The sequence below is a fragment of the Schistocerca americana genome, chromosome 1 (assembly GCF_021461395.2).
Source record: "Schistocerca americana isolate TAMUIC-IGC-003095 chromosome 1, iqSchAmer2.1, whole genome shotgun sequence".
Classification (NCBI taxonomy): domain Eukaryota; kingdom Metazoa; phylum Arthropoda; class Insecta; order Orthoptera; family Acrididae; genus Schistocerca; species Schistocerca americana.
In genome coordinates this window covers 869,361,776-869,386,119 of record NC_060119.1, presented here as the reverse complement: position 1 = coordinate 869,386,119, position 24,344 = coordinate 869,361,776, and the positions used below count along the sequence as shown (strand labels likewise).

At 40.9% G+C, this 24,344-nt stretch overlaps 1 protein-coding gene across 2 annotated transcripts in view; it reads right to left on the bottom strand.

Annotated features, from left to right (window-relative positions):
• Positions 1-390: 390 nt before the first annotated feature.
• Positions 391-24,344, bottom strand: part of LOC124613921 (cell division cycle and apoptosis regulator protein 1-like) — a 262,218-nt gene continuing 238,264 nt past the window's right edge. For both annotated transcript variants that reach the window (XM_047142677.1, XM_047142683.1), the window contains exons 19-21: positions 5,392-5,508; positions 3,330-3,565; positions 391-1,797 (exon numbers count right to left, since the gene is read on the bottom strand). In XM_047142677.1, the coding sequence (XP_046998633.1) occupies positions 991-1,797; positions 3,330-3,565; positions 5,392-5,508 (1,160 nt within the window). In that variant the 3' untranslated portion in view covers positions 391-990. The remainder of the gene's footprint in view (positions 1,798-3,329; positions 3,566-5,391; positions 5,509-24,344) is intronic.

The following is a 24,344-nucleotide window of genomic DNA, read 5'->3' as shown; positions in this document are numbered from 1 at the left end:
ACGACTGATTCAGGACTGTACTGCAATTGGAAGATCTCAATGCAAACTGAATATTGCACACCGGATGAGCAGAAAGTTGTCGCGAACATTGTCTGCCCAGACAAACCTGAGCATGTAAAAGACCCATGAAAAAGCCCTGTGATCGTTTACATGGCTATTCTTTACACAATATGTAATGCATATTGTTTTGAGTTTCAACCAGTTCATACTATCAGAATTTCTTTGCATCTTGTCCATGTTTATCAGAATCTGAGACTCTTCCATAATTTAACTACCCTACTGCCATTCAAAATCCCATTTTTTACATAACGTTCCCCCTCTACACTACCACTAAACAGAACAGCGTACCAATCTATATGAGAATCCAGTAAATATAACTGTTGCAACACATTACTTAAAAATTTTCTTTATTTCCCTAAAAATGGAGGATAGGGATTTCATGAACCACTTCTGTGTCATACATACATCTCTAAAGTTGCAATATACATCAAAACCAACACTCCTCCTCCTTTGTACTTTCAAGCAAAGTCACTTGTAATGATATACTCATATTACAATTGTATGCACAAAATAGTGTCAGGGATATTTACATATAAAAATGTTTGCTGTAATAAAACTCTCCACAGTACACACAAAGCATAACAGTTACACATAGGCTACTACCCAAATTTAAACAATTATTACATTTCTTTCAACTTACGCATAAAGTCACTAATATTTATATTTTCCTTCACTGCATTAATTATTGTACTTGACATTGCACATTATGCATTTGCGTAATATACCTTTTACCAAATGCACGTGAAACAAGCCCACAAAGGATTAGTTTGACATAGTCACTACTACATTCACTCGTAAAATCTAGAAAATTAAATAGAACTTCTTGACTGACACACAGTAAATAAATATATCCTCTGCAGGAATGTTTCTCTTGATGACAGGATGAAACATGACACTACATCAGTTCCAAAAACAGATTTCCCACATGGATCAGTCACATTCCATAGGAACTGCACTACCTGAGGTTTCGCTTGTTTCATTTTCTGTATTCTCTACAGTTTCCATTTGTTCACAAGGCGCACTTTCTCCTACAGTAGTTTCACATTTCGCCCTGTCATCTATCTCACTTTGTTCACCAGCCTGTGTATCTTCATCCGCTCTTGTAGCCTCAGAAATCTCTTCAGCTTCCAGTTTACTTTCTGCTATTTGACTTGAGCTCTCCACTTCTTCACTTTCAGGACTCTGTGTTGTAGCCACAGATTCTTTTTCTGAACTTTGAATACAAGCTGCAGTGCTGTTTTCTGAATCTTCTGCTTTCTCAGCAGAATCTGTTTCCAGGTTGAGTGTGCTTTCTGCAGTTTCACTTACTGTTTCTAGATTGAGTGTGCTTTCTGCAGTTTCACTTACTGTTTCTTGTTCTTGCTTAACTGACTCACTTCCATTCAATTCTGTGATTTCATCATCCAAATAAATACAGACTTCAGTCTCAGAATGACATTCCAGTTTTACTGTGGCCTCATCTGGGATGTCAGATTCTACAGAATTACTTGTCAAATCACTTTGAACTGTTAGGCAAGTAACACGTTTCTCCTCGTCCTTAAGCACTTGCTGCACCTTCCTTTCATCGTCGTCGTCGTCGTCTTCTGGTGTTGAGGCGCATGCTTTAGACTTCTCCAGCGTCTTGTTGCCAGTTGACAGTCTTGCACCAGAATTTTCAGCTGCGTTTTCTGATGCTATTACTGGTGCAATTCTTATTTGGACATCTTTTAAGGCAGAATAAAATACATCAGACTTTGCCTGTAAGGTATAAATCAGGAAGTCAATTTAAAATGCTGATAACATGGCTTAAAAATGTACTCAAGTTATGTTCTAGCTAATGCAATAACCAATATTCTTTAAATGTTACTACAATAGAACATGCTTACCAAATGTTATAAATTTACTTTGTTTTCCACTGGACATGGTACACATGTTTTATATAAATTGATATACATTTGCCAGATATTTCATTACTACTATTACTAAGCAAGTAAATCAATATGAAAATAAATAAGCACATAACACAAACATGTAAACCAACTGTGAAAGTCTGCATCATACCATCATCTAAACAAGACATGAATGAAACTTCCTGGCAGATTGAAACTGTGTGCCCGACCGAGACTCGAACTCGGGAGAGCTTCTGTAAAGTTTGGAAGGTAGGAGACGAGGTACTGGCAGAAGTAAAGCTGTGAGTACCGGGCGTGAGTCGTGCTTCGGTAGCTCAGTTGGTAGAGCACTTGCCCGCGAAAGGCAAAGGTCCCGAGTTCGAGTCTCGGTCGGGCACACAGTTTTAACCTGCCAGGAAGTTTCATATCAGCGCACACTCCGCTGCAGAGTGAAAATCTCATTCTGAAGACATGAATGAACTGTAAGTAATAGCTTAACACATAAAATGAGGTAAGAATGGTTAATGACAATATTGCCTGTTCGGATAAGAAGTGGCTTTTGATGAGACCAAAAGTTCACTGACGTCTTGAATGGAATTCCGCTACTATACTGTAACTTTAGACTGTTAATGATCATGGTCATTATCATGATTTTCTCTGCTCAGTGACACATAGCATGACCTCACAAAAAATGGTGTGGAGGCAATGATGTGAAGGTTTATTCAAAAAGCTCAATTATGAGAAATTTACGTTAGAAAAATGAGGAGTCTCTTTTAATTAACAATTTTGCTCTTTTGTTTTAAAACTGAAGTGTTTTCAATGTCCAGAAATATAACTAACTGAACTGTTGTATTACCAGGCACTTCGGGAAACACAGGACAGGGAAAGATGGGGAGGGAAGTTGGCAGTGTTCTCTTGCGAAAGAACTATCACGGCATTTGCCTAAAGCACCTTCAGGTATCAGGAAAAATCTAAATCTGGACAGCCAGGTGCAGTTTGAATTGCAAATAAGGCTTATGAGGAACTCCTGTTTTTTCTTGATGTGAGACAAAGGTATCAAGGTAACAAGACAAGAGAATGAATCAACCACTAGAAATGAGATTTTTATGACAGATCAAGTGAGTGATTTTACTAGGCAAAATTAAAAGTGATGGTATCCTTAGCTTAATAAAATGACCAATGAACTACACAGACACCAAAGATTATGGATGACTGAAGAGTGTCTCCATTGACTCACAATCTTTCATAAACTCAAAGCAAGATGAAACATCTGATGATTGTAAGCCAAGTGAAATCAACAGTTTCATTAGTTTTATAATCAGATATTTTTACTGAACCTTGGTGGAAGAAGGTGAAGAGAAAAACATAAGAAGAAGATGATGTGTTTTCCATGGAACTTACTTTAACATTTGTTAATTCCTCTTCAGTTTCTGCTAGTTTGCTTCTATAATCATGGAGTTCCTGAGTTAGTTCCTTTGCTGTGCTTGTCAATACCTTAGTGTGTTCTTTCATCACACCAAGATCACGCTTAATATTCATCATTTTGTTTTCGGTATCAAGGCGTGCCTTCTCACTCCTCTGAAGCTGCTGCATCAGCTTCTCTATATCCAGAAGGCAACCTTTATACATTATGAAACCTGAAAATCCAAAGGATTGCATTAAAGGTGATAAGTTATTTAAGGATTCTGATATTGGAATGAGGAGTCTTCATATGGTGTGGATTTGACACAAAGAAAAACAAACTCCAGTACACTACCAACTTTGGTGTGATATGGTTCTTCATTTTCTCCTGGCACATTTAATTATAAAACAATCCCTAGTTGTTAGTATCTAAAGAGAACAGCCATGGATTATTTGTGCTAAATTGGAAATGGCTTTGAGCTCAATTTACATGAGTACTATATTTTCAGCCTCGACATTTTCTATAAGTATCTCAAAATTACTCATACAATACTGAGTAGACAATGAAAGGCTTTCATTTACCTAAAGATGGTAATATGATCAATTTGTCACACTGTCACTTCACTTTATTAACAACAGGTCCTGTGAAATTTGACACACACATAATGTTTTAGTTGTAATCTCAGCACACTGCAATAGCAGCTATTTATTCTCACTATGGAAGTATGTCACACATAAATTAAAAACGCTAGTAAATTCTAACTTGGAGCTTCAGTATATAATCCTATGAGAACAGATTTTTTTTAATGCGGGATATGATCTGCCGTATAAAATTCCAGACACATAAAAATAGAAAATGCTGTTCCTTACCACACAGCAGCAAGCCAAGTTAGTTTGCCTTTTACCAGAAACTTGCAGCTTTGTCAAAAGTGATGATAATGATAAAGATCATTAAAAGTTCCGAAAACCCTCAGTATTTGAAATAGGGTTTCCAATTACTGTCACTGTGGTCTAACTGGATGACAAGTCAAATGGTTCAAATGGCTCTGAGCACTATGGGACTTAACATCTGTGGTCATCAGTCCCCTAGAACTTAGAACTACTTAAACCTAACTAACCTAAGGACATCACACACATCCATGCCCGAAGCAGGATTCGAACCTGCGACCGTAGCGGTCGATGACATGTCAGTTCACATTTTGTGATGTCTTTCCCATAAGGCTGTGAGCTAGGAACACACGCTAAATGCTGACACCTCAACTGTCACTTTCAATACTTTGTAACATTACCAATTCCCCACACTGGCCCTGTCAGACCACTGTGCTGTATGGCCACTATGTTATAATCTGCCAAAGGCAATATTTGGATGCAGTATGCAGGGTATGAGTTCAGTACTACTCTCTACTGGACACTTGTCAGCATCCCATATCTTGGAGCCACTATTTCACACTCAAGTAGCTCCTCAATTGGCTTTCAGACTGAAATTCACAACAGCTGCTAATTTGTGTCCACTTGTCAGGGACTTCTAACCAGAATAATTAAGTTTCCCATACAACACTTTTCACTTAATGGGACAAGAAGTAAATCAACAAATACTTTCTGTTGATCAGGTCATCCAACTGCTACTCAGGTAGTACAAAAACTGTAATGATAAGAAATGCATGTGCTATCTTCCCCACACTGATGTACATTGTGTACTAATTCCCCATTTACTGCCTTTTGTTTAAAAGTATACTCTATCTCAAAATGTTCAGTTGCAGATACAAATGTTTACTGGATATGTTGACGATCAAATTCCTGAATTTCTGGAACAAACTTTTGAAACAGCTCCTTGAGTAACTTGTAGGATATTATTATTATTATTACTATTATTGTTATTAAACTATATTTTTGTTACATTATTCATGTTTTCTGTTGTGAGTGGGAGCAAAATGCTGTATAACCTGTATAACTAAAGAACACTACACTCTACAAACGAGGTTTCTTGTAGAACATATGCGTAATAGCCAATGGCAATTTTGCACTATCTTAAATACAGATTAGAAGAGCAATTTGCACATACCCTCAGGAGTTGATGAACTCTCCTTTCCTTCATCAGCTATGTCTCTCCTTGCACGTTTTGAAGGTGGTGAACCAGCAGAACCAAAGTGTGTGAATACAGGCAGGAATCTCTTATTACCTACAACATTTTGTTTGAATTATTGCAATAAAGTTGTTTTTATGACATTTATAAATTCCCTATCCATGAAAGTTGAATTGGACTAAATAAATGTTTGATGACATTTGAAAGAAAGTCTTCTGGTGTAATATTAACATGTCAAACAAAAGGGGAATAATATGAACAAAGCCACAAAAAGCTCTCTGATCACAACTGTAACTGCTGTTGGTTTTGTTGTGACGAGTGTAGCCCCATAGTGTAGATCCATGTCAAACAGTAGGTGCAATTGCAACCATATTTAACAGGACCACAAGGCACTCACTTGGTGATTGCATGGGGGTGGTCTCTTTTCCTGGTGACCAGTATGCTGTGTTCCACTGACACACACACACACACACACACACACACACACACACACACACACATTGGCGGCACAACTCCCTATGGCACCAAGAACACAGGGACTGGACAAACGAGGAGTGGGGTCACGTGTTCTTCTCAGATGACAGCAGATTTAGTTTGTGTAGTGATTCTGGATGTACCCTCATTTGGGAACAGGTAGGAACACGTAATACACCCCGGAACATTGTTGAACATGATCATTTTGGTGGTCCACGTGTTATGTGTGTGGTGGCATAATGTATAGGTGCATGGAGCTCCACATCTTTGAACACAGTACTCCCAGTGGTCAACATCATTGTGACACTGCACGCCTTCCCCTTGTGTCTTTTCAGGGGTGTATTCAGTCCTGACTTAATTTTTATAGATGGCAGTGTGCGACCGCATTGAACAGCGTGGGTGGAGGAGCTCTGGGAACAAGAGGATGTTTTGTGAATCGATTGGCCTGCCCATTCTCCTGAACTTAGACCCACTAAACACATGTGGGATGTGTTGGGGAGACGTACTGCAACATGCCCACATGTGACAATGACCCGCCCGCTTGTCAACCATGCTGGTGGAGGAATGTAATGCTCTGCCACTATAACTCCTTACCAACCATGTGGCAGTATGGGAGCATGTCACAGAGCATGCATTATCATCTGTAGTGACCACAGAACCAATGAAGAACCATGTTCTGCCTTTTGTATTATCCAGGGGACCACCATAAAATTTGATGACACAGCTGTAATTATTATCTTTGAATAAAAGTGTCTATTCTGTTTGTCTCACTGAGTACTTCTTCCAGATACTTTCTGATTTATACTGTAGTAGTTCCTTTTATGCACAGTCAAAGTTTCATTGAGCTTGTCACTTCGCAGTGACTTAACAAGTAAATGTTACTTTTGTCCCTAAGTTTCGTGGTTTCACTTCCCGTCTGTTCTTTTTGCTTAGAACTAGCTTGCCCAGTAAGCAATACTCCTTAATGGTGGCATTTGTTAAAACAGTCACCAACTTGCAGGACTGGTCTGAACACAATAGAGCTTATCTAGGCTTTGTCCATTCTCTGAGGTAAACAACACTGAGTTGCAGATAATACTTGTGATGGAAATGATGAAACATTGTAATCAATGGCTATCAATATTAATGAATGTTCCTTCAAATGGCAGAAAACATTAAACTTCCTCATGAACACTGAAACAAAGGTCTATTATTTTAACTCCGTCAAACAGTGTTAAAAATAAAACATTATTTTGAGCTGCATATCTAATTAAAATGGAGCCAGCATATACAAGAACTAGCAGCTTATTGTGTGTCCTTTCACTTCCTGTTCAACTTTTAGAATTATTTTCTGGGGCAATGCAGCTTAAAAAAATGTATTTATTCAGGAAAATCAAGCACTACAAATATTGTACGAAGCAGGTAACCAAATATCTTGCAGAGGGTTCAAGGTGTCATGAAACTCACTAGACGCAAAACCTGTGCAATAAACATGTTTGTTTACTTACAATTATGTGTATAAGACCATTTTCGATACTTCCTATAGTTAAAACTTTGTTTTGGCAACAAAATGTAAAATTAAATTTCTTTTTCCATGTCAAGATATACTATGGATTTTTGTATACAGAGTACAGTGAATAACATGTTTTCTGCTACAGCATCAGCTGTAATTACCATTTGTGTTTTATAGAATTTTAGCATTAGTATTCTTATTCTAAGGATTCTTCACACCGAATTTCAGTGTATATCAACATGAATAGACATATTTTTGAGAATTTAAGGAAATTATGGGTGTTTAGCCTAACATAAACCATCAAAAACATTTGTCAAATTTTACTATGTTGGCCAAATATTTGACAGTGGACTATGCTGTTTGACATGTTTGTCAAACATAGAATGTGTCTGATATGTTTGGCAGAAATTCTGATTGATGGAAAGTTAGACAAGATGGTGATCATTGTGTTGACATTTTTCTGCAGGTATTCAGTGAAAAATGACGTTATTACAATTTATCTCACTGTGTCGTAAGATTCCATGATTATCGAAACTACAATCAAGAATAAGAACAAAACAGCACAGGAAATTACAAAACAGATGTGTCACATCTTTCGCAGCCATATATTATGCAGGTAAGAGGTTAAGAAGAAACTCAGTGTTCTACACATGGCACCAAGTGAACTTCTCCAGTTCTCCCACAGAAGATGCAGGCTGTATGTCCACATTGTGATATTTTAATAAACTGCCCCTTGTGGACCAAGTAGAGGAGAGCAAATTTTTGCATACTTGTGTCACCTTATTCAAAGTGAAGGTGAAGTGACTCATTTTACAACTTTAACTCTTCATTTGGAGAAAGTTGATGTAACCAACAGGTTCTGAGTGTAATATTTCCTTTAGCAGGTTTTCATGGATATATTTCTCTATCAATTCAATCATTCCCGGGAACAGCACCTTGTTTCCTTTTTCTTCTTTATACACAATGCTGACCTGTACAGGCTTGTTTGACAAAACCATGGGTAGAAAAGAGCAAATTTGACAAACAAGTTTGATCATTTACAATAACCTTAAGGGGAGCTTCCAAGAATTGTTTGCTAGAGCCACATAATACACACGTCAAGTATTTTTCTCTCCCATGCATCTTATCTTCTTTACGGGAAGAATGGGCTCTATCACTACTCACCCACTTGACTGTGACTGGTGTGTTAGCAACATGGCTAAGTTGCTTCTGCAGGGTAGACCGGGACCAGAGAAAACTAGATGTGTTGTACCCACCCCTCTAACCAACATTTCTGAGGTGTGGGGAACTTTCTGTGTGCTGTGCGAAGAGGAGGAAAATGCAAAAGCATAAGGATCTATTACTCACTGGCACTTCAAACATATGGCAAATAATGATACCCCTTACGGAAAGGCAGTGAGGGATGGGAAGGAACAACAGGTGCACTCAATGTGTATGCCTGAGGGCCTTGTTCAACATGTTGAAGAGGCTATCCTGGCAACCATAGATGGAACAGGGTGTAACCAACTGCCAACTGTGGCACATGTTGGGAAAAACAAAGTTTGTCATCTGGGCTCCAAAGTCATACTTGGATCATTCAGTGACTTGGCAGAGAAGATTACAAGGTCCTACTTACTCATAAGGTTTCAATGAAGCTCACAATTTGTAGCATTATCCCTAGAACCAATTGTGGACCCCTGGTTTTGGGTTGGGTGGAAGGATTGAACCAGATACTTTGAAGCTTCTGTGATAAGCTAGGCTGCTATTTCCTGGACTTGCACTATGAAGTTGAGAACTATAGGGTCCCCCTAAATGGGCCATGTGTGCGCTACACACCAGAGGCAGCAACACAGATAGCCAACTGTGTGTGTGTGTGTGTGTGTGTGTTCACACAAGTGTTTTTTAGTTTAGGCAACTTTCCATCCAGCCCAGATAACAACAGCCATAATGGCACCCGGATGCATCAGTAGAAGATCCAAAGAAATGTGCTGTACAGGCAAGAGTATCAAAATTCTAGCAATTAACTGCCGTACCATTCACAACAAAGTGCCAAAGCTTGAAGTGCTCCTAAAAAGCAATAGAGCTCACACAACACTAGGCACATAAACATGGTTAAAACCTGAAACTGATAACAGTGAAAATTTTGGGGTGAATCTAAATGTTTATTGAAAGGCTAGGATAATGGTAAGTGGAGATGTTGTATTTACTGTAGCAGACTAGAAATTCAAATCCACACACAAATTGAAACAATGCAAATTTTCTGAGCAACACTCCGTAACAAGGCTGGGCATAAACTTCTAACCAGATCCTTCTATTGATCATCAGTTTCACATTTACATGTCACCAAAACCTATAAGCAAAGCTTAAGTGCTAGTGAGCTTAAGTTCCCCAATCATACTGCAATCATCAGGGGAGACTTTAATCATCCAACAATCAACAGGAAAAATAAGTTTCAGGATTCTGATGTTGGAATGAGGAGTCCTGCAAAATATTACTAAATGCCTTCTCAGTGAACTACCTAGAACAGATTGATTGGAAACTCACTCATTATGGAAACATATCGGATCTAATGGCAACAAACAGACCCAACTCCTTTCATGATGTCCACGTTGACACTAATATCAGTTATAGCGTTAGTGACTAAGATGAAATACACGCAATGATTGAAGTGCCCAGGCAGCACAGAACAATTGTAAGTTTATTAACTCCAAGGAACGGAATACAATAAGACAATTTACTTGGACATCTGTCCGCACTACTTGATTGATGCCGAAAGTCAATCATTATGATCCACTGGAATGTTCTTACACAAACGAAGTTTGTGAGGTCGACATCTTGGGTGGAGGAGTATGCTGCTTACGGACAGACTGAAGATATGAGTCCAACAAGGCGGTGAGCTACGACGGTGAGGATGAGGTCCAGTGAGGAGGTGAGCTAGAGGATGGTGAGGATGGAGTCCAATGAGGCAGTACACCTAGAAGATGGCCAATATGAGGTCCAGCGAGGCAGTAGCTCAAATGCGGTTGAGACAATGTACAATGAGGTTTAGCTCGAAGACCGTCAAAGTCCATGGATGCTGCGGTGAAGTACTCCTTGATGACTCGGCGATTTGAACTCCAATTGATAAGCTGCTAGTCACTGCTGGCGCTAAGCCTGGAGTGAGAACTGACTGTAGATTGGTTGGGTGCTGAGCTAAATGCCCGCCTGGTAGAAGGATACTGGCTCAGCGTTCCAGGGGCACGCGAATCATGGAAAAGTGTTGCAATGGCAGCATTGTTTATGGTGATGCCGCTCACGCCAAGGATGGCACCCCACAGTAATGTAGCAGCTGCTGGAGGTTCAGCTGAAAACAACCTGGTATGTTTTTATTTTCGTTGGATTGTTTTCGTTTGATCTCCAAAGGCAGTGTTATTAGCGAGCTGGAGCTTCACCATCCGTGGTCCACGACTTTATGGTTACCTGCTATGTCGCAAGCATCCCTGGCTGCGTAAGTGAGGAATGGTGGAGCCTATCTTGGGGATGTCAAAGGGAGGAGGTGCCCCGGGGTCGGGGAAGCAGTCCTTCAAATGAGTGCTCGTGACAGAGGAGGCCTGGACATAGGGAACATTAGCCGAAGGCAGATGGCCCAGATGTACTCATGACAGATTGGTCCGGCTTGGACCAGAACTAGTAGCAGCGACATGCACTGTTGTCATCTGGGAAAGACAACTTGTCCCCTCAGGCAGAATATCATCATCATAGTGGAATGTCAATTGGGCCGTCAAAAGTGACGCATTGTATAATATCTGGACTGGCATAGGCTTGTGTCAAAATTACCAGGAGTACAACCAGAGGCCGAGGTAAGACCAGCTGGTAGACTGAGAGGGTGTACTGATGAGGAAAGGCTGTAGCCCTGCATGGCACAAGAGGTGGCTGTGGCTGCAAATGGTTCCACTGGCACGAGAGTTCCTAGGAAGGCAGCTTGGCAGGGGTAGTGCAGGGCGTGGATCATTAGAAGGTGTGAAGTAGCTTGCACTGTTGCTTGTCTGAAACCAGTGCAAGAAAATAACATGTATGGCCTTTCTGGGAGGAAAGAAGAGGGATGACGGGAGAAGCACAAGATCCTGTAGAATGGAGCATAAGGGACCCAACAAGTGTGAGTTGTGGGCAGGCATAAACAGAGGTGTTGGTCTGCGAGGGCTAAAACAGAAGTATGTGGCTTCCGTGGCATGGGGCTGGCTGTGCTGGGCTGGCTGCGGATGTGCCTGCAGCAGATGTGTTGGTGTACTGACGAGAATTAAAGACAGGCAAGGAGCTGAAGAGCAGTGTGAAGAATAACACGGGTTGTGTAGTATATGCAGGAGCACAGAGGAGTGGAGGAGGAGGTAGGATGAGGAACGAGTCTCGTGTCATCGAGGGAGGTGCTTTGAAATGGTGAATACGCACAGGAATACGCACATTTGGCACCAAGGAAGGTGTTTCGGAAAAGGTTAGTGTGTGCAGGAGCATGAAAATTTGGCACTAAGAAAGGTACTTCTGAAAGGTGAGTGTGTGTAAGAGCACGAAAATTCAGCGTAAAGGGAGGTGCCTTGGAATGGGGAGTCTGTGCAGGAGCACAGAAAGTGTCATAACAGACACTGATTTGGTCTTGTAAATGAACGAAGGGCAGGGTAGAAATGTCTGCACCAGGATCGAGTAAGTGAAGAACACAATAGGTAGGAGCACCAGTTTAGGCACGAAGAAAGGCTCATCATTCAGCATCATTATGAATTGCAGAGGGCCCCTGAAGTAATCAGACTGTCCAGCCATGTGAGGAAGGTGGGCCAGGCTACAACATTTCACCGAATTTCTGAGGTAGCAGTGGCTGGGTTGTCAGTGCTGGGGTGAGGGCAGCATCCAGGTAGAAGCTCAGAGTCATGTTGCACGTTGCAGACACTGTAAGTGCAGCAGGAGCTGCACTGGTATGTCAGAAGACTGTGGTGCCATACCGAAAGACACAGTGGGCATCGAGAGCACGTGTATGCAGCGAGAAACTGGCAACAGTCCAAAGCAGAGCACAGGTATGGAAGGCTGCATTGGGCAAGAACGACAGCATGGAAAGTTTGACAGTCTGGATACTAGTCACTATTGGGACTTACCTCTAAGCAAATTATCTTCATTGCCATAGTATAGTGTTTATGATGAAGGAGAACATACTACAATTGAAGTGTCCAGGTAGCAAAGTACAACTGTATGTTTATTAAGACTACATTACAGAATATAATAAAGCAGTTTCCTTTGGTGTCAGTCTGCATTACTCGTTTCAAGCTGAGAGTCAATCACTTATGTTGTACTGGAATGTTCCTACACTAATGAAGCCCACAAGGCCACGGTTGATGGACAGTGGTACATTGCTTGAGGATGAACTGAAGATAAAGAGTCCAGTCAAGTGTGTTGAAATACTCCTTGTTGGCACCGTGATGTGAATTCCAACTGATGAGCTGCTAGGCCTAGCTAGTGTACACCCGGATTGTGACATGGGAGCAGAGCATTTGGGTGGTGACCTAAATACCAACCCGCTGGAAGGATACTGGCTTAGTGTTCCAGGGCATATTGACTCACAGGAGTTAGGTAACACCATGATGGCAGCACTGTTTGTGCTAATGTTTATGCCTCTGGAGGTAAGACTGGTGTTGCATGGTAGTCTGGCAGCTTCTGGAGGTTTGGCTGAAAACAACGTGGCTTGTGCGTTGCTGTCAGATTACTTTTATTGAATCTCCAGAGGTAGTGTTATTAGTGGGCCAGAGCTTCGGTAACCTGCATTACACAACTGTATGGTCGTTGCTCTGCTGCAGGCAGTAGCTTGGCGATACAGCATCGATGACCATGAGGCAATTTTAGCAACAATGATTATCAAAGCAGAAAGGGCAATTAAAAGAAGTAGAAGGATTTATATGTTCAGTAAACTAGATAAAGAGGCAGTAGTGTCATATATCAAAAAGGAAAACATTTAGTTATGGAGGAGAGCATGAAGAAGAACTGTGACTCACACTCAGAATAATAATTGACGACAGATTTGACAGAAATGTACCTAATAAAACAGTTCAAAATGGGAGGGACCATCCATGGGACAGTCATTGTAAAGGAACTTATAAAAGAACAGTGACTACTGCAAACAGGTGTAAAACAAATCACAGGGCTAGAGATAAGATAGATGTCGTATGAAAGACATTTCTCTGTCAAGACAGCAATACATGAAGCCTTCACAGACTATCATAGAAGAATGGTATCAAAGAACCTCTCACAAGACATAAGAAAATTTGGCAATATGTAAAAATGATACCAAATTTAGTGTCCACATGCTCATGAACAATACTGGAACTGAAATTGAGAATATCAAAGCAAATGCTCAGATGCTGAACTTTTTCATATACTGCTTTACACAGGAAAATTGAAGGGTACTACCCAAATTTAATTCTTACACCACTCTACCTACGCACAGACTCTGCAAGCAATCATACAGAGCATGGCAGAGGGTACCTTGTACCACTCACTGCCTTTCATGTTCTATTCACAAATCAAGCAAGGGAAAAACAACTGTCTGCCTTCAGTGTCAGCACCAGGAGACCAGAAATTCATATACTTAGCTTTTCTGTTTGTTTTACTAATTTAATTCTAAGTCAGTAGGACAGATCGAGTGAGTGTGTGCTGTGTTTGGATACAGGAGTAACTGGTTGCAGTTCACAAACAACTGAAGTCACTTATGGCCACAGTCAGCCATCTGCAGGCTGCTGCCTCAGGATCAGGCACTGGAGGAGAAACTGGCGCACCGAGCACGAGACATTTCAGATGTTGCTCATTTCCCCACAGGTTCTGCTGTTGGGGCACCTTCCAGTGTACCTGATGCAGGGGATCTGTGCTCACTGCAGGGGGACTGGCAGGTTGTTACACAGTCGTTTCACTCAAGGGGGAGAGAGAATGTGCAGGCCCGCCATCTGACCTTGCCCGTTTACCCTGCAAGTGTACAGAAGGTCGCTGCTTCTGCACGGTCCCAGCAGACAAATGGGGGAAGATGTTTGCTAATTACTAGAAGTTCCTCTGTTAATTGCGTTTTGGAGCCCCTTAGGAAAATAGTGTCCAGGATTGGAAACAAATCCAATGTGTACTCTGTGTGGCTGCCACGGGGCCTCATCCGAGATGTGGAGGAAGCACTACTTGCAGCTATCAAGGGTGCTGCAGCCTGCAAGCTGTTGATCATGGTGGCACCAATGATGCCTATTGCCTGGTTTCTGAGACGATCCTCAGTTCCTAAGGGCAGTGGGCAGAAGAGCTGAAGGCTGCTGGCCTTGTTGCGAGGTGCTAGCACAGCTCATAATCTGCAGCATTGTATCCAGAGGCAATCGGGGTCCTGTAGGAACACCCTTGATAGGCCGTATGTGCAATACACAAAAGAAGCAGCTACTAAATTAGCAGAGTACTTGTGGGCATGGTTTTTTTTTAGGCTAGGCAGTAGTCTGAGGTTGTCTGATGAACACTTGCCAGTTGATACGTAGAAAGTGAAAGCGGACTTTGTGAGAAGTAGAGCATTTTGACTATCAAACTGAAGTAAACTGTCGAAGTATTTGTATCAAGAAACTTCCTGGCAGATTAAAACTGTGTGCTGGACTGAGACTTGAACGTGGTGCAGCGGTAAGCGCTCGGGTTCGTAATCCAAAGGTCGCCGGATCGAATCTCACGCCATGCAACCTTCTTTTTTTAGTATTTGTCTTTTGTAATTCAAATTTATATATATATATTTAAAAACAAAGATGATGTGACTTACCATACGACAGCGCTGGCAGGTCAATAGAAACACAAACAGACACATACATACACACAAAATTCAAGCTTTCGCAACCAACTGTTGCCTCATCAGGAAAGAGGGAAGGAGAGGGAAAGACGAAAGGAAGTGGGTTTTAAGGGAGAGGGTAAGGAGTCATTCCAATCCCGGGAGCGGAAAGACTTACCTTAGGGGGAAAAAAGGACGGGTATACACTCGCACACACACACATATCCATCCACACATATGCAAACACAAGCAGACATATTTGGTCTTTAAATACGTCTGCTTGTGTTTGCATGTGTGTGGATGGATATGTGTGTGTGTGCGCGAGTGTAGACCCGTCCTTTTTTCCCCCTAAGGTAAGTCTTTCCGCTCCCGGGATTGGAATGACTCCTTACCCTCTCCCTTAAAACCCACTTCCTTTCGTCTTTCCCTCTCCTTCCCTCTTTCCTGATGAGGCAACAGTTTGTTGCGAAAGCTTGAATTTTGTGTGTATGTATGTGTCTGTCTGTGTTTCTATCGACCTGCCAGCGCTTTCGTATGGTAAGTCACATCATCTTTGTTTTTAAATATATTTTTCCCGTGTGGAATGTTTCTCTCTCTCTCTCTCTCTCTCTCTCTCTCTCTCTCTCTCTCTCTCTCTATATATATATATATATATATATATATATATATATATATATAAATGAATTGCTTATGCATGTTGGTGAAGGTGGATCGCTCTCCAATTGTACCGCCTCCATTTTTCCCGTTTGTTTAACTGGGTGTACCAAAGCTCTCCCGTCCGCACTGATTTTCGACGATGTTATAAGTTGCGCTAGGGACCGCATCTACCTTCTTTCGAAGTTAGCAGGCAACTACGCTGTTATGCGGCGGCTCGTTTCGGCCCATTCAACATCTGTCCTTCAAGTGTAACGAGCGAGTAACGGAGTTTATATATTATACCTGCCACAGCAAATTTGTGTTCGTGGGGTCTCTATTCTAATTCCAATGTTTGACTTACGCTATACGTATTCGTTTCGGAATATTGTTTCTACGTCTTCTGTTAACTATACGTGGTTAACATTATGAAGACAATTAATAACATTTATGAAATACAACTTTGTTTGCGGAAAACATAATGATGTTCGAAGTCGCCAGTTTTTCCACGACAAACGACTTTCAACAACTTATTATATGCATAATTGTTGCAACTGATTGCCGGGAATGTGTGTGTGTATATATATACACACACACACACACACACACACACACACACACAAACACACACACGTATATATATATATATATATATCACACACACACACATTCCCGGCAATCAGTTGCAACAATTATGCATATAATAAGTTGTTGAAAGTCGTTTGTCGTGGAAAAACTGGCGACTTCGAACATCATTATGTTTTCCGCAAACAAAGTTGTATTTCATAAATGTTATTAATTGTCTTCATAATGTTAACCACGTATAGTTAACAGAAGACGTAGAAACGATATTCTGAAACAAATACATATAGCGTAAGTCAAATGTTGGAATTAGAATAGAGACCCCACGAACACAAATTTGCTGTGGCAGGTATAATATATAAACTCCGTTACTCGCTCGTTACACTTGAAGGACAGATGTTGAATGGGCCGAAACGAGCCGCCGCATAACAGCGTAGTTGCCTGCTAACTTCGAAAGAAGGTAGATGCGGTCCCTAGCGCAACTTATAACATCGTCGAAAATCAGTGCGGACGGGAGAGCTTTGGTACACCCAGTTAAACAAACGGGAAAAATGGAGGCGGTACAATTGGAGAGTGATCCACCTTCACCAACATGCATAAGCAATTCATTAATATATATATATATATATATATATATATATATATATATATATATATATATATATATAAAAATTACAAAAAACCAATAATAAAAAAAATGCATGGCGTGAGATTCGATCCGGCGACTTTCTGATTACGAACCCGAGTGCTTACCGCTGCGCCACGACGCTGTAGTAAATTATTAATCGTAGATAGTATTTCACCGCAACGGTTTCTTTTAACTGTCGATTTTCTCGACAATGGCTGAGAAGTGCATCTTGGTGCTTTGCCACATTACACCTCTGGCCATGAGCTTTTATTATGCGCATTATGAATCGAATCTGAATTTCACAATTGGTGGCCTCCACTTGTTAGACAATAAATGGATATCATATAGTTCCCAAATGATGGATGTAGAGGAATTACGAGCATTGTTTAAACTGATTATAAATCACAAACTAAAAAGTATGTGCACATTAAGTGGATTAAGGATGGAAAACACCCTCTCAGCTTTGATAATCAAATTTGGAAAGAGCTGACGAAACAGAGGTTGTTGCACTCTCAGTTCAAAAAAGAACATGCAAATGTTGCCTGACAAAAGTTAATAGAAATTCATGTGCCTGTAAGAAAATCAGTGTGTGAAACATACAACTTCCACCATCACTCCTTAGTAATGCCCTTCATCCATGGTTCACATGGTTCATGGGGTATCATGTGAGGGAACGCCAAGCTGAGCTTAGCATGAGTAATATCTTCTAAATCCTTGCTGATTTGTGGACACAAGCTTTCTGCCTCAAGGAAATTTATTATATTGGAACTTAGAATATGTTCAAGAATTCTGCAGCAAAGCAATGTTAGGAAGATTGGTCTGCAACTTGGTGGGCCCTTTTCTTTTACCCTCCTTATACACAGGAGTCACCTGTGCTTTTTTCCAGTCACTTGGGACTTTACACTGGGTAAGTGATTTGTGATAAATGCAAACTAAGTGCAGGGCCAATGTTGCAGAGCACTCTCTGTAAAACCAAATTGGGATTCTTTCTGGATTTGGTGACTTATTTGTTTTCAACTCTTTCAATTGCTTCTCAGTGCCAGGGATGTCTATTTCTATGTCTTCCATATGGGAGTCTGTGTGATGATCACACAATGGTGTGTGTGTGTGTGTGTGTGTGTGTGTGTGTGTGTGTGTGTGAGCCTCCCACATGAATTATTTTTCTTTTTAAATACACAAAATTTAAAACTACAGCTTTCCTTTGGCTGGCTTCTTTCTCACACCAAACTGGTCAAGGAGTAATTAGATACAAGCCTTCAACCCACTTAGCAATTTTATGTAGGACCATAATTTTCTGGGGTTCTCGGTGTGCTCTTTTGTTATGGTATGACGGTGAAAGCAGATGTATGATTTGCACATTAACCTTTCTATCAATGCAAGAATTTCTACTAACTTTCGCCTGTCAAAATTTCTGCATTCTTCTTTTAACTGAAGTTGAAGCAGTCTCTGGTTTCTCAGCATTTTCTGAGCTTTGTTATTGAGCCACGGTTTCCATTCCTTGAGATTTTTGAGATTAAAAATTTCTTTTTCCTTCAGCTAGTTTCAGTTTTTTTTGTATTCCCTTTTAAAATTTTTTTCTCATTAATCTAGTAACAAACCCGATAATGCTCCCCCACCCTCTCCCTCCATCTCCCCCCCTCCCCCCCATCTCTCCTTCCCCTCCTAGGTCTGTTTCCCTCCCATCTCTCTATCCACCTCCTCTTCTTCTCTCTCTTTGGCCTTGAGCCTTGTTTTTTGTTATTGCAAATGAAACCTTGATTGGGAACTGAAGTTGCTTAAAATAAACATATGAATCAGTTGGTATCATTGGTATATGGGGTGTGTAGAGATCTCTCCAGCTGCTGGATCTGTGAGGATAGTAGTTTCAGTGACAGTATTTCACAGTTTTAATCTGCAAATGGATATGATTACAAAGTTTTGGATGATTCGATTCAAGTCTGTAGAAGTGCTCTAGTCATAAGCCATAAATTCAACTGTCCTGTTTTCTATAATACCAATGATGAGAAAGAAAACAAGACAGCACATTGTTGTGCATACAATTTGTGTTACAAATTATATACATAAAAAAAGAACTTTTATGGGAACGGTTTACATGCCCTGCTATAGTAGTTGAAACTGACTGCTAGGAAGAAAATGAAACAGCACATTTTCACAGTAAAGCACAGCATTTTATCTCTCGGAGTCATTTTTAAAAGACAACTGGCACATTGTTATTTAAAAAAAAATTTATAGCCTAAGTACCTTGTACAAATCTGAAGTAAACTGGTCAAGAAATTTTTGCTATGTTTCCCCATTGTGTATTTAAAAATTATGTAGTCTATTTCTGTCTGAACATTTATTAGAGCATCATGTAAAAACCTGAAGTAAATCAGGTCAGAAATTTTTTTGGTAATAATGTTTCTCCCTTTTTATATATTCTGAAGAGCCAAAGAAACTGGTACACGTGCCTAATATCATGTAGGGACCCTGCGAGCTTGGAGAAGTGCTGCAATATGACATACAATCAACTAATGTCTAAAGTAGTGCTAGAGGGGAAATGACACCATGAATCCTGCAGGGCTGTCCATAAATCCATAAGACTATGAGGAGGCGTAGATCTCTTCTGAACAAGCACATTGCAAGGCATCCCAGATATGCTCAATAATGTTTATGTATGGGGAGTTTGGTGCACAGCGGAAATGTGTTTAAACTCAGAAAAATGTTCCTGGAGCCCCTCTGTATCAATTCTGGATATGTGGGGTGTCGCACTGTCCTGCTGGAATTGCCAAGGTCTGTCGGAATGTACAACAGACGTGAATGGATGCAGGTGATCAGACAGGATGCTTACATCTCTGTCATATGTCAGAGTTGTATCTAGACGTATCAGGGGTCCCATATCACTCCAACTGCATACGCCCCACAACATTACAGAGCCTCCACCAGCTTGAACAGTCCCCGCTGACATTTAGGGTCCATGGATTCATGAGGTTGTCACCATACCCACACATCCATCTGCTCAATACAATTTGAAACAAGACTTGTCTGAGCAGGCAAAATGTTTACAATGATCAGCAGTCCAATGTCAGCGTTGACAGGCCCAGGTCAGGCATAAAGCATTGTGTTGTGCAGTCATCAAGGGCACACGAGTGGGCCTTCAGCTCCGAAAGCCTGTATCGGTAATGTTTCATTGAATGGTTCGCATGATGACGCTTGTTGATGGCCAAGTATTGAAATCTGCAACAATTTGTGGAAGGGTTGCAGTTCTGTCATGCTGAATGATTCTCTTCAGGTGTCATTGGTCCTGATCTTGCGGGACCTTTTTCTGGCTGCAGCGATGTCGGAGATTTGCTGTTTTACCGGATTCCTGACATTCATGATACATTCGCAAAATGGTCTTATGGGAAAATCCCTACTTCATCACTACTTTGGAGGTGCTGTGTCCCATCATTTGTGCGCCGACTGTAACGCCACATTCAGACTCGCTTTAATCTTGACAACCAGCCATTGTAGCAGCAGTAATGATCTAATAACTGCGCCAGACACTTGTTGTCTTATATAGGCATTGCCGACCGCAGTGCCGTATTTTGCCTGTTTACATATCTCTGTATTTGAACATGCATGTCTATACCAGTTTCTTTGGCACTTCAGTGTATTTTGAATAAGGCTGAATGAAACAAGTGATGATCTACTGAAAATACCAGAAATTAACAATGCAGTCCTAGAACCTGTTCATGTGTTGTTGTATCTGAGACAGTCGAAAGGAAATAAACAGAAGAATAAAACTGGAGTAGAATGATTTTGATAAACTAAAAAAAATTTCCAAAACCAAGCTCCCGATGTATCTAAAAAGGAAAGTATACAATCAATTTGTATTACCAATTTTGAATTACCAGAGTGAGACATAAATTTTTAATGTCAAGACCATTAATGAAATGAGGCTTCCTCAGTGTTAAATGGAGAGACGCATATTAGGAATTACTAGGAGAGAAAGGAAAACAATGAAATGGACCAGAAAACATACTTGAAGGATGATATAATAATTATGATCAAAATGAAAAGGAGGTGGGTTGAACATGTAGGCAAGCCAATGTATGCTAGAGAGACCACGGAAGTTCTTTTCTGTTTGCAAAAGACATATGCAATTATTTAATGGTAAATGAATGGATGACCAGAAAACACGTACAACCAACATGAACACACATAGTTGAAAATGATGATACATGGTAAAGCTTAGAGGACGTCTCCAGCAGCATGCATTAAATGGTTCCTAACTGCAGTTATGAATACAAGATGTAAAAATACTTTGCATGGAAGCTTTGCCAGCTTGGCTTAAGTTTGAAGTGGGATTTTGAACTCACAACAAGATTCCATCAAACATGCAGGAGTAAAATATTAATCCCTAAACATTCAAAAGACAATAAAAAAATTAACTTATTTATTACTCTTTTTACTTATAATCTGGTTATCTAGATTCAAAGGTTGACAATTCCTGCTCATCGTATGACAGGTAGCAATGTTCACTGTAGACAAGCCTCTGTTGTTTCAAATGTAGTTAACTGTTGTTCTATGTGATCACTAGACAGTAGCAGGAGATTAACAGATGCTATTACCTGTATTTGAGGAAGCAATTCAAAGCAGTGGAATTATCATTAATGTTATTAAATTTAATTTAACCTGCATAAGCATAAATAACAGTGCAATTATAAATCACTATTAACATAGTCTTTTCATAGTTATTTTTCTTTACTAATGTAGGTTTTGAAGATACTACAAGATGGGCTATACAAAACATGGTGGATGGATAGGTGGATGGATGAATGAAAACTACTGACTTTAATGATAATTTCAATACATTTGTTTTAATATTCGGAAGCACAAATAGAACACAGTAGTTTAGTGATAGTTGTTTGTTAATAAGTAAGGCAAGGGAATTTCTGGCATGTAAAAAATTAGAGGTGATGGAAACAATTCACTAAATAATAGAACTCTTGAGCCATTGACAGGCACACAAAAAATTGGCCAAGTGCGAGTAGGACTCGCACACTGAGGGTTCTGTACAAAATTATGTATACAGACAGTTCAATCATTTCAGGAATCAAGTCTCTTGATGATTTTTGCCTTTATCGGCGTTGATAATGGCAAGATCTCTGTTATGTCCCAGGACACACTAAAAATTCATCCAAGTTCTAGCTTGGCAGCTCGGGGAAGACAAACTGCCTGTGTCAGTGACAACTATGGGGAAATGCTGATAAAGCTCTGGCAAACATGGAAGCTATCATGGCATGGGAGAACTATTGAGCACCCAGTTTGCAGGTGAAGTGTGAGGACATAACAGTGTTTTGTAAGGAAGGCTAGGTTCACTGCAACACTATGCATTTGGGTGCCGAACCAGCAGAAAAGAGCATTTGAAAGGTGAATCTGCGGAAGTCTCAAGTCACTAGAGAGCTGACAGTGAGGGAAAACCAGTACACATGATGTTCTAGCCAACAACACCACCGCAGAGTGCATGGGGATTGCCAATATGAATAACTCGTCCTTCTTAACAAATGTCTTATTGCTGAGTGCTGATTGCAGACTGTCCAGTGCATAGTCTCAGACCTTGTGCCAGTTGCACCTATCCAGCATGAGGGGAGGCTATGGAGGTCGGCCTCAGTACATCTAGCTGTCTTTGATTGTCTATGGAAGCATGAGTCTGGCTGGAAGGACTCTGTTGCTGCCAGCTGCATTGCCATCTTCAGAGCCAACACTGACAGGGCATGGAGGCCATCATCAGCCTGCAGGTCTGCTGGAGGCTTGACCTGCATAACCTGGATGCTGTCCATCGTGCACCTTTGAATGGCAGACACCGATGCTGCAGTGCATGCCAGCCTTCCACTGCTGACAAAGCACTGCTCTGACAGCCCCACAGTGGGGTGGCACTTCAAAAGGCAATCCTGTCTTACTGCCACATAAGTGTGTTATTGTCAATGATATTTTCTTGGCGCTCTTGAGCATACCTAGGGCCTCACCATCGCATCCTGTCTGGCTCTCTTCTGATTGCTGTACAGCGACTGGACTGCCAGATCTTGTGTTGGCAAGTGGTTGCCAGTGGTAGAGACGTCTACACCTGACGCCATATCCACACATCTAGGACAACAGCAGTTGACCATCTACGCAGCTTCAATGCGGGGTCAACAGCTACAAGTTGAAGTTTGTACCAATGCAGTGTGGTGAGTGACTGATACTTGTTTGCTTTCTTGTTTTGTATATCCTTATGGCCATGTTGAGCTGTAGGGACATTATGTTAAAAGTGCCATTTGCTAGGCCGCAGGAACCTACAGACTAGTCTCAGTTCTGTGGGGACACTAGAAAAGTTTATTTGCAGTCAGTGAGGTATCTGTACTGTAATTTATCTGACACGTCTTGCAATGTGTTCAAGCTGTGTCAGTTGCCTCTAGTATGTGTAGGAGGGTTGGTCACAAAGCACACCAGAGTGGAATAGAGCAATGGGAAGCCATTGGGGGCAAAGACTCCTTGATTCAGGAGAAAATAACACCGTGTTGAGTGTACCCATCCATCCTGTCGATCCCGCAGTGGCTAACCTCATAGTTCCATTTTTGGGGTAGGCAACCAAGTTTTTATTAGTGATATAAAGGCTGCTGCCAAAGTTGGAAAATGGTCAGAAGGAATGTCTTTGAATACAGCTAGATTAAGGTCAGTGGGTGACACTAAAGCATATGTTATGTGCTCTGATGCACTCAGGAGGTCCAAACATTAGATGATCTGGCTAACAGTCTAATACAACACTATTGGAAGCAGAACAGCACGGGGTTCTTTAGGAGAAACTCTATGCGATATCACAGATGAACAGTGAGTCAGTGGATTCCTCCTCTGACAGGATTAGGAAACTGAACTCGCAAACATATGAACTACCACAGAATGTGGAGACCAATAGACTGATTCTGAGTGAGGCAAAGAGTAGGGCCCTGGATGTGTTTCTAAGAGGTATATCTGCTGATGTTACGGAGGGTGAGAATGGAGAACCCAAATGAGTTACCTGCTGCCATTAGGATTGCTATGCAATTGGAGGAGACTGACATTGCTACATGAAGACTTAATGATCACGGGTGTTTTTTGTTCTGAAGTGAAGTGTTTTAAATATGGGTGCATGAGCCACATCCGAAAACACTGTAATCAGCTCAAATGTTATAAACGTGGGAAGGTGGGCCATAAAGTGCGTGATTGTCAGAAGAGAGCATGGGAAAAGCAACATCCTAATAATCGAGTGTTAATCGGGAACAGGGATGCCTCATCCATTGGGTGGCATTCCCAGTATAACACAACACTGCAGAAATGTATGCAGAGAAGCAGTGCTGCTTGTTTTTTTGAGAGCATGTTTA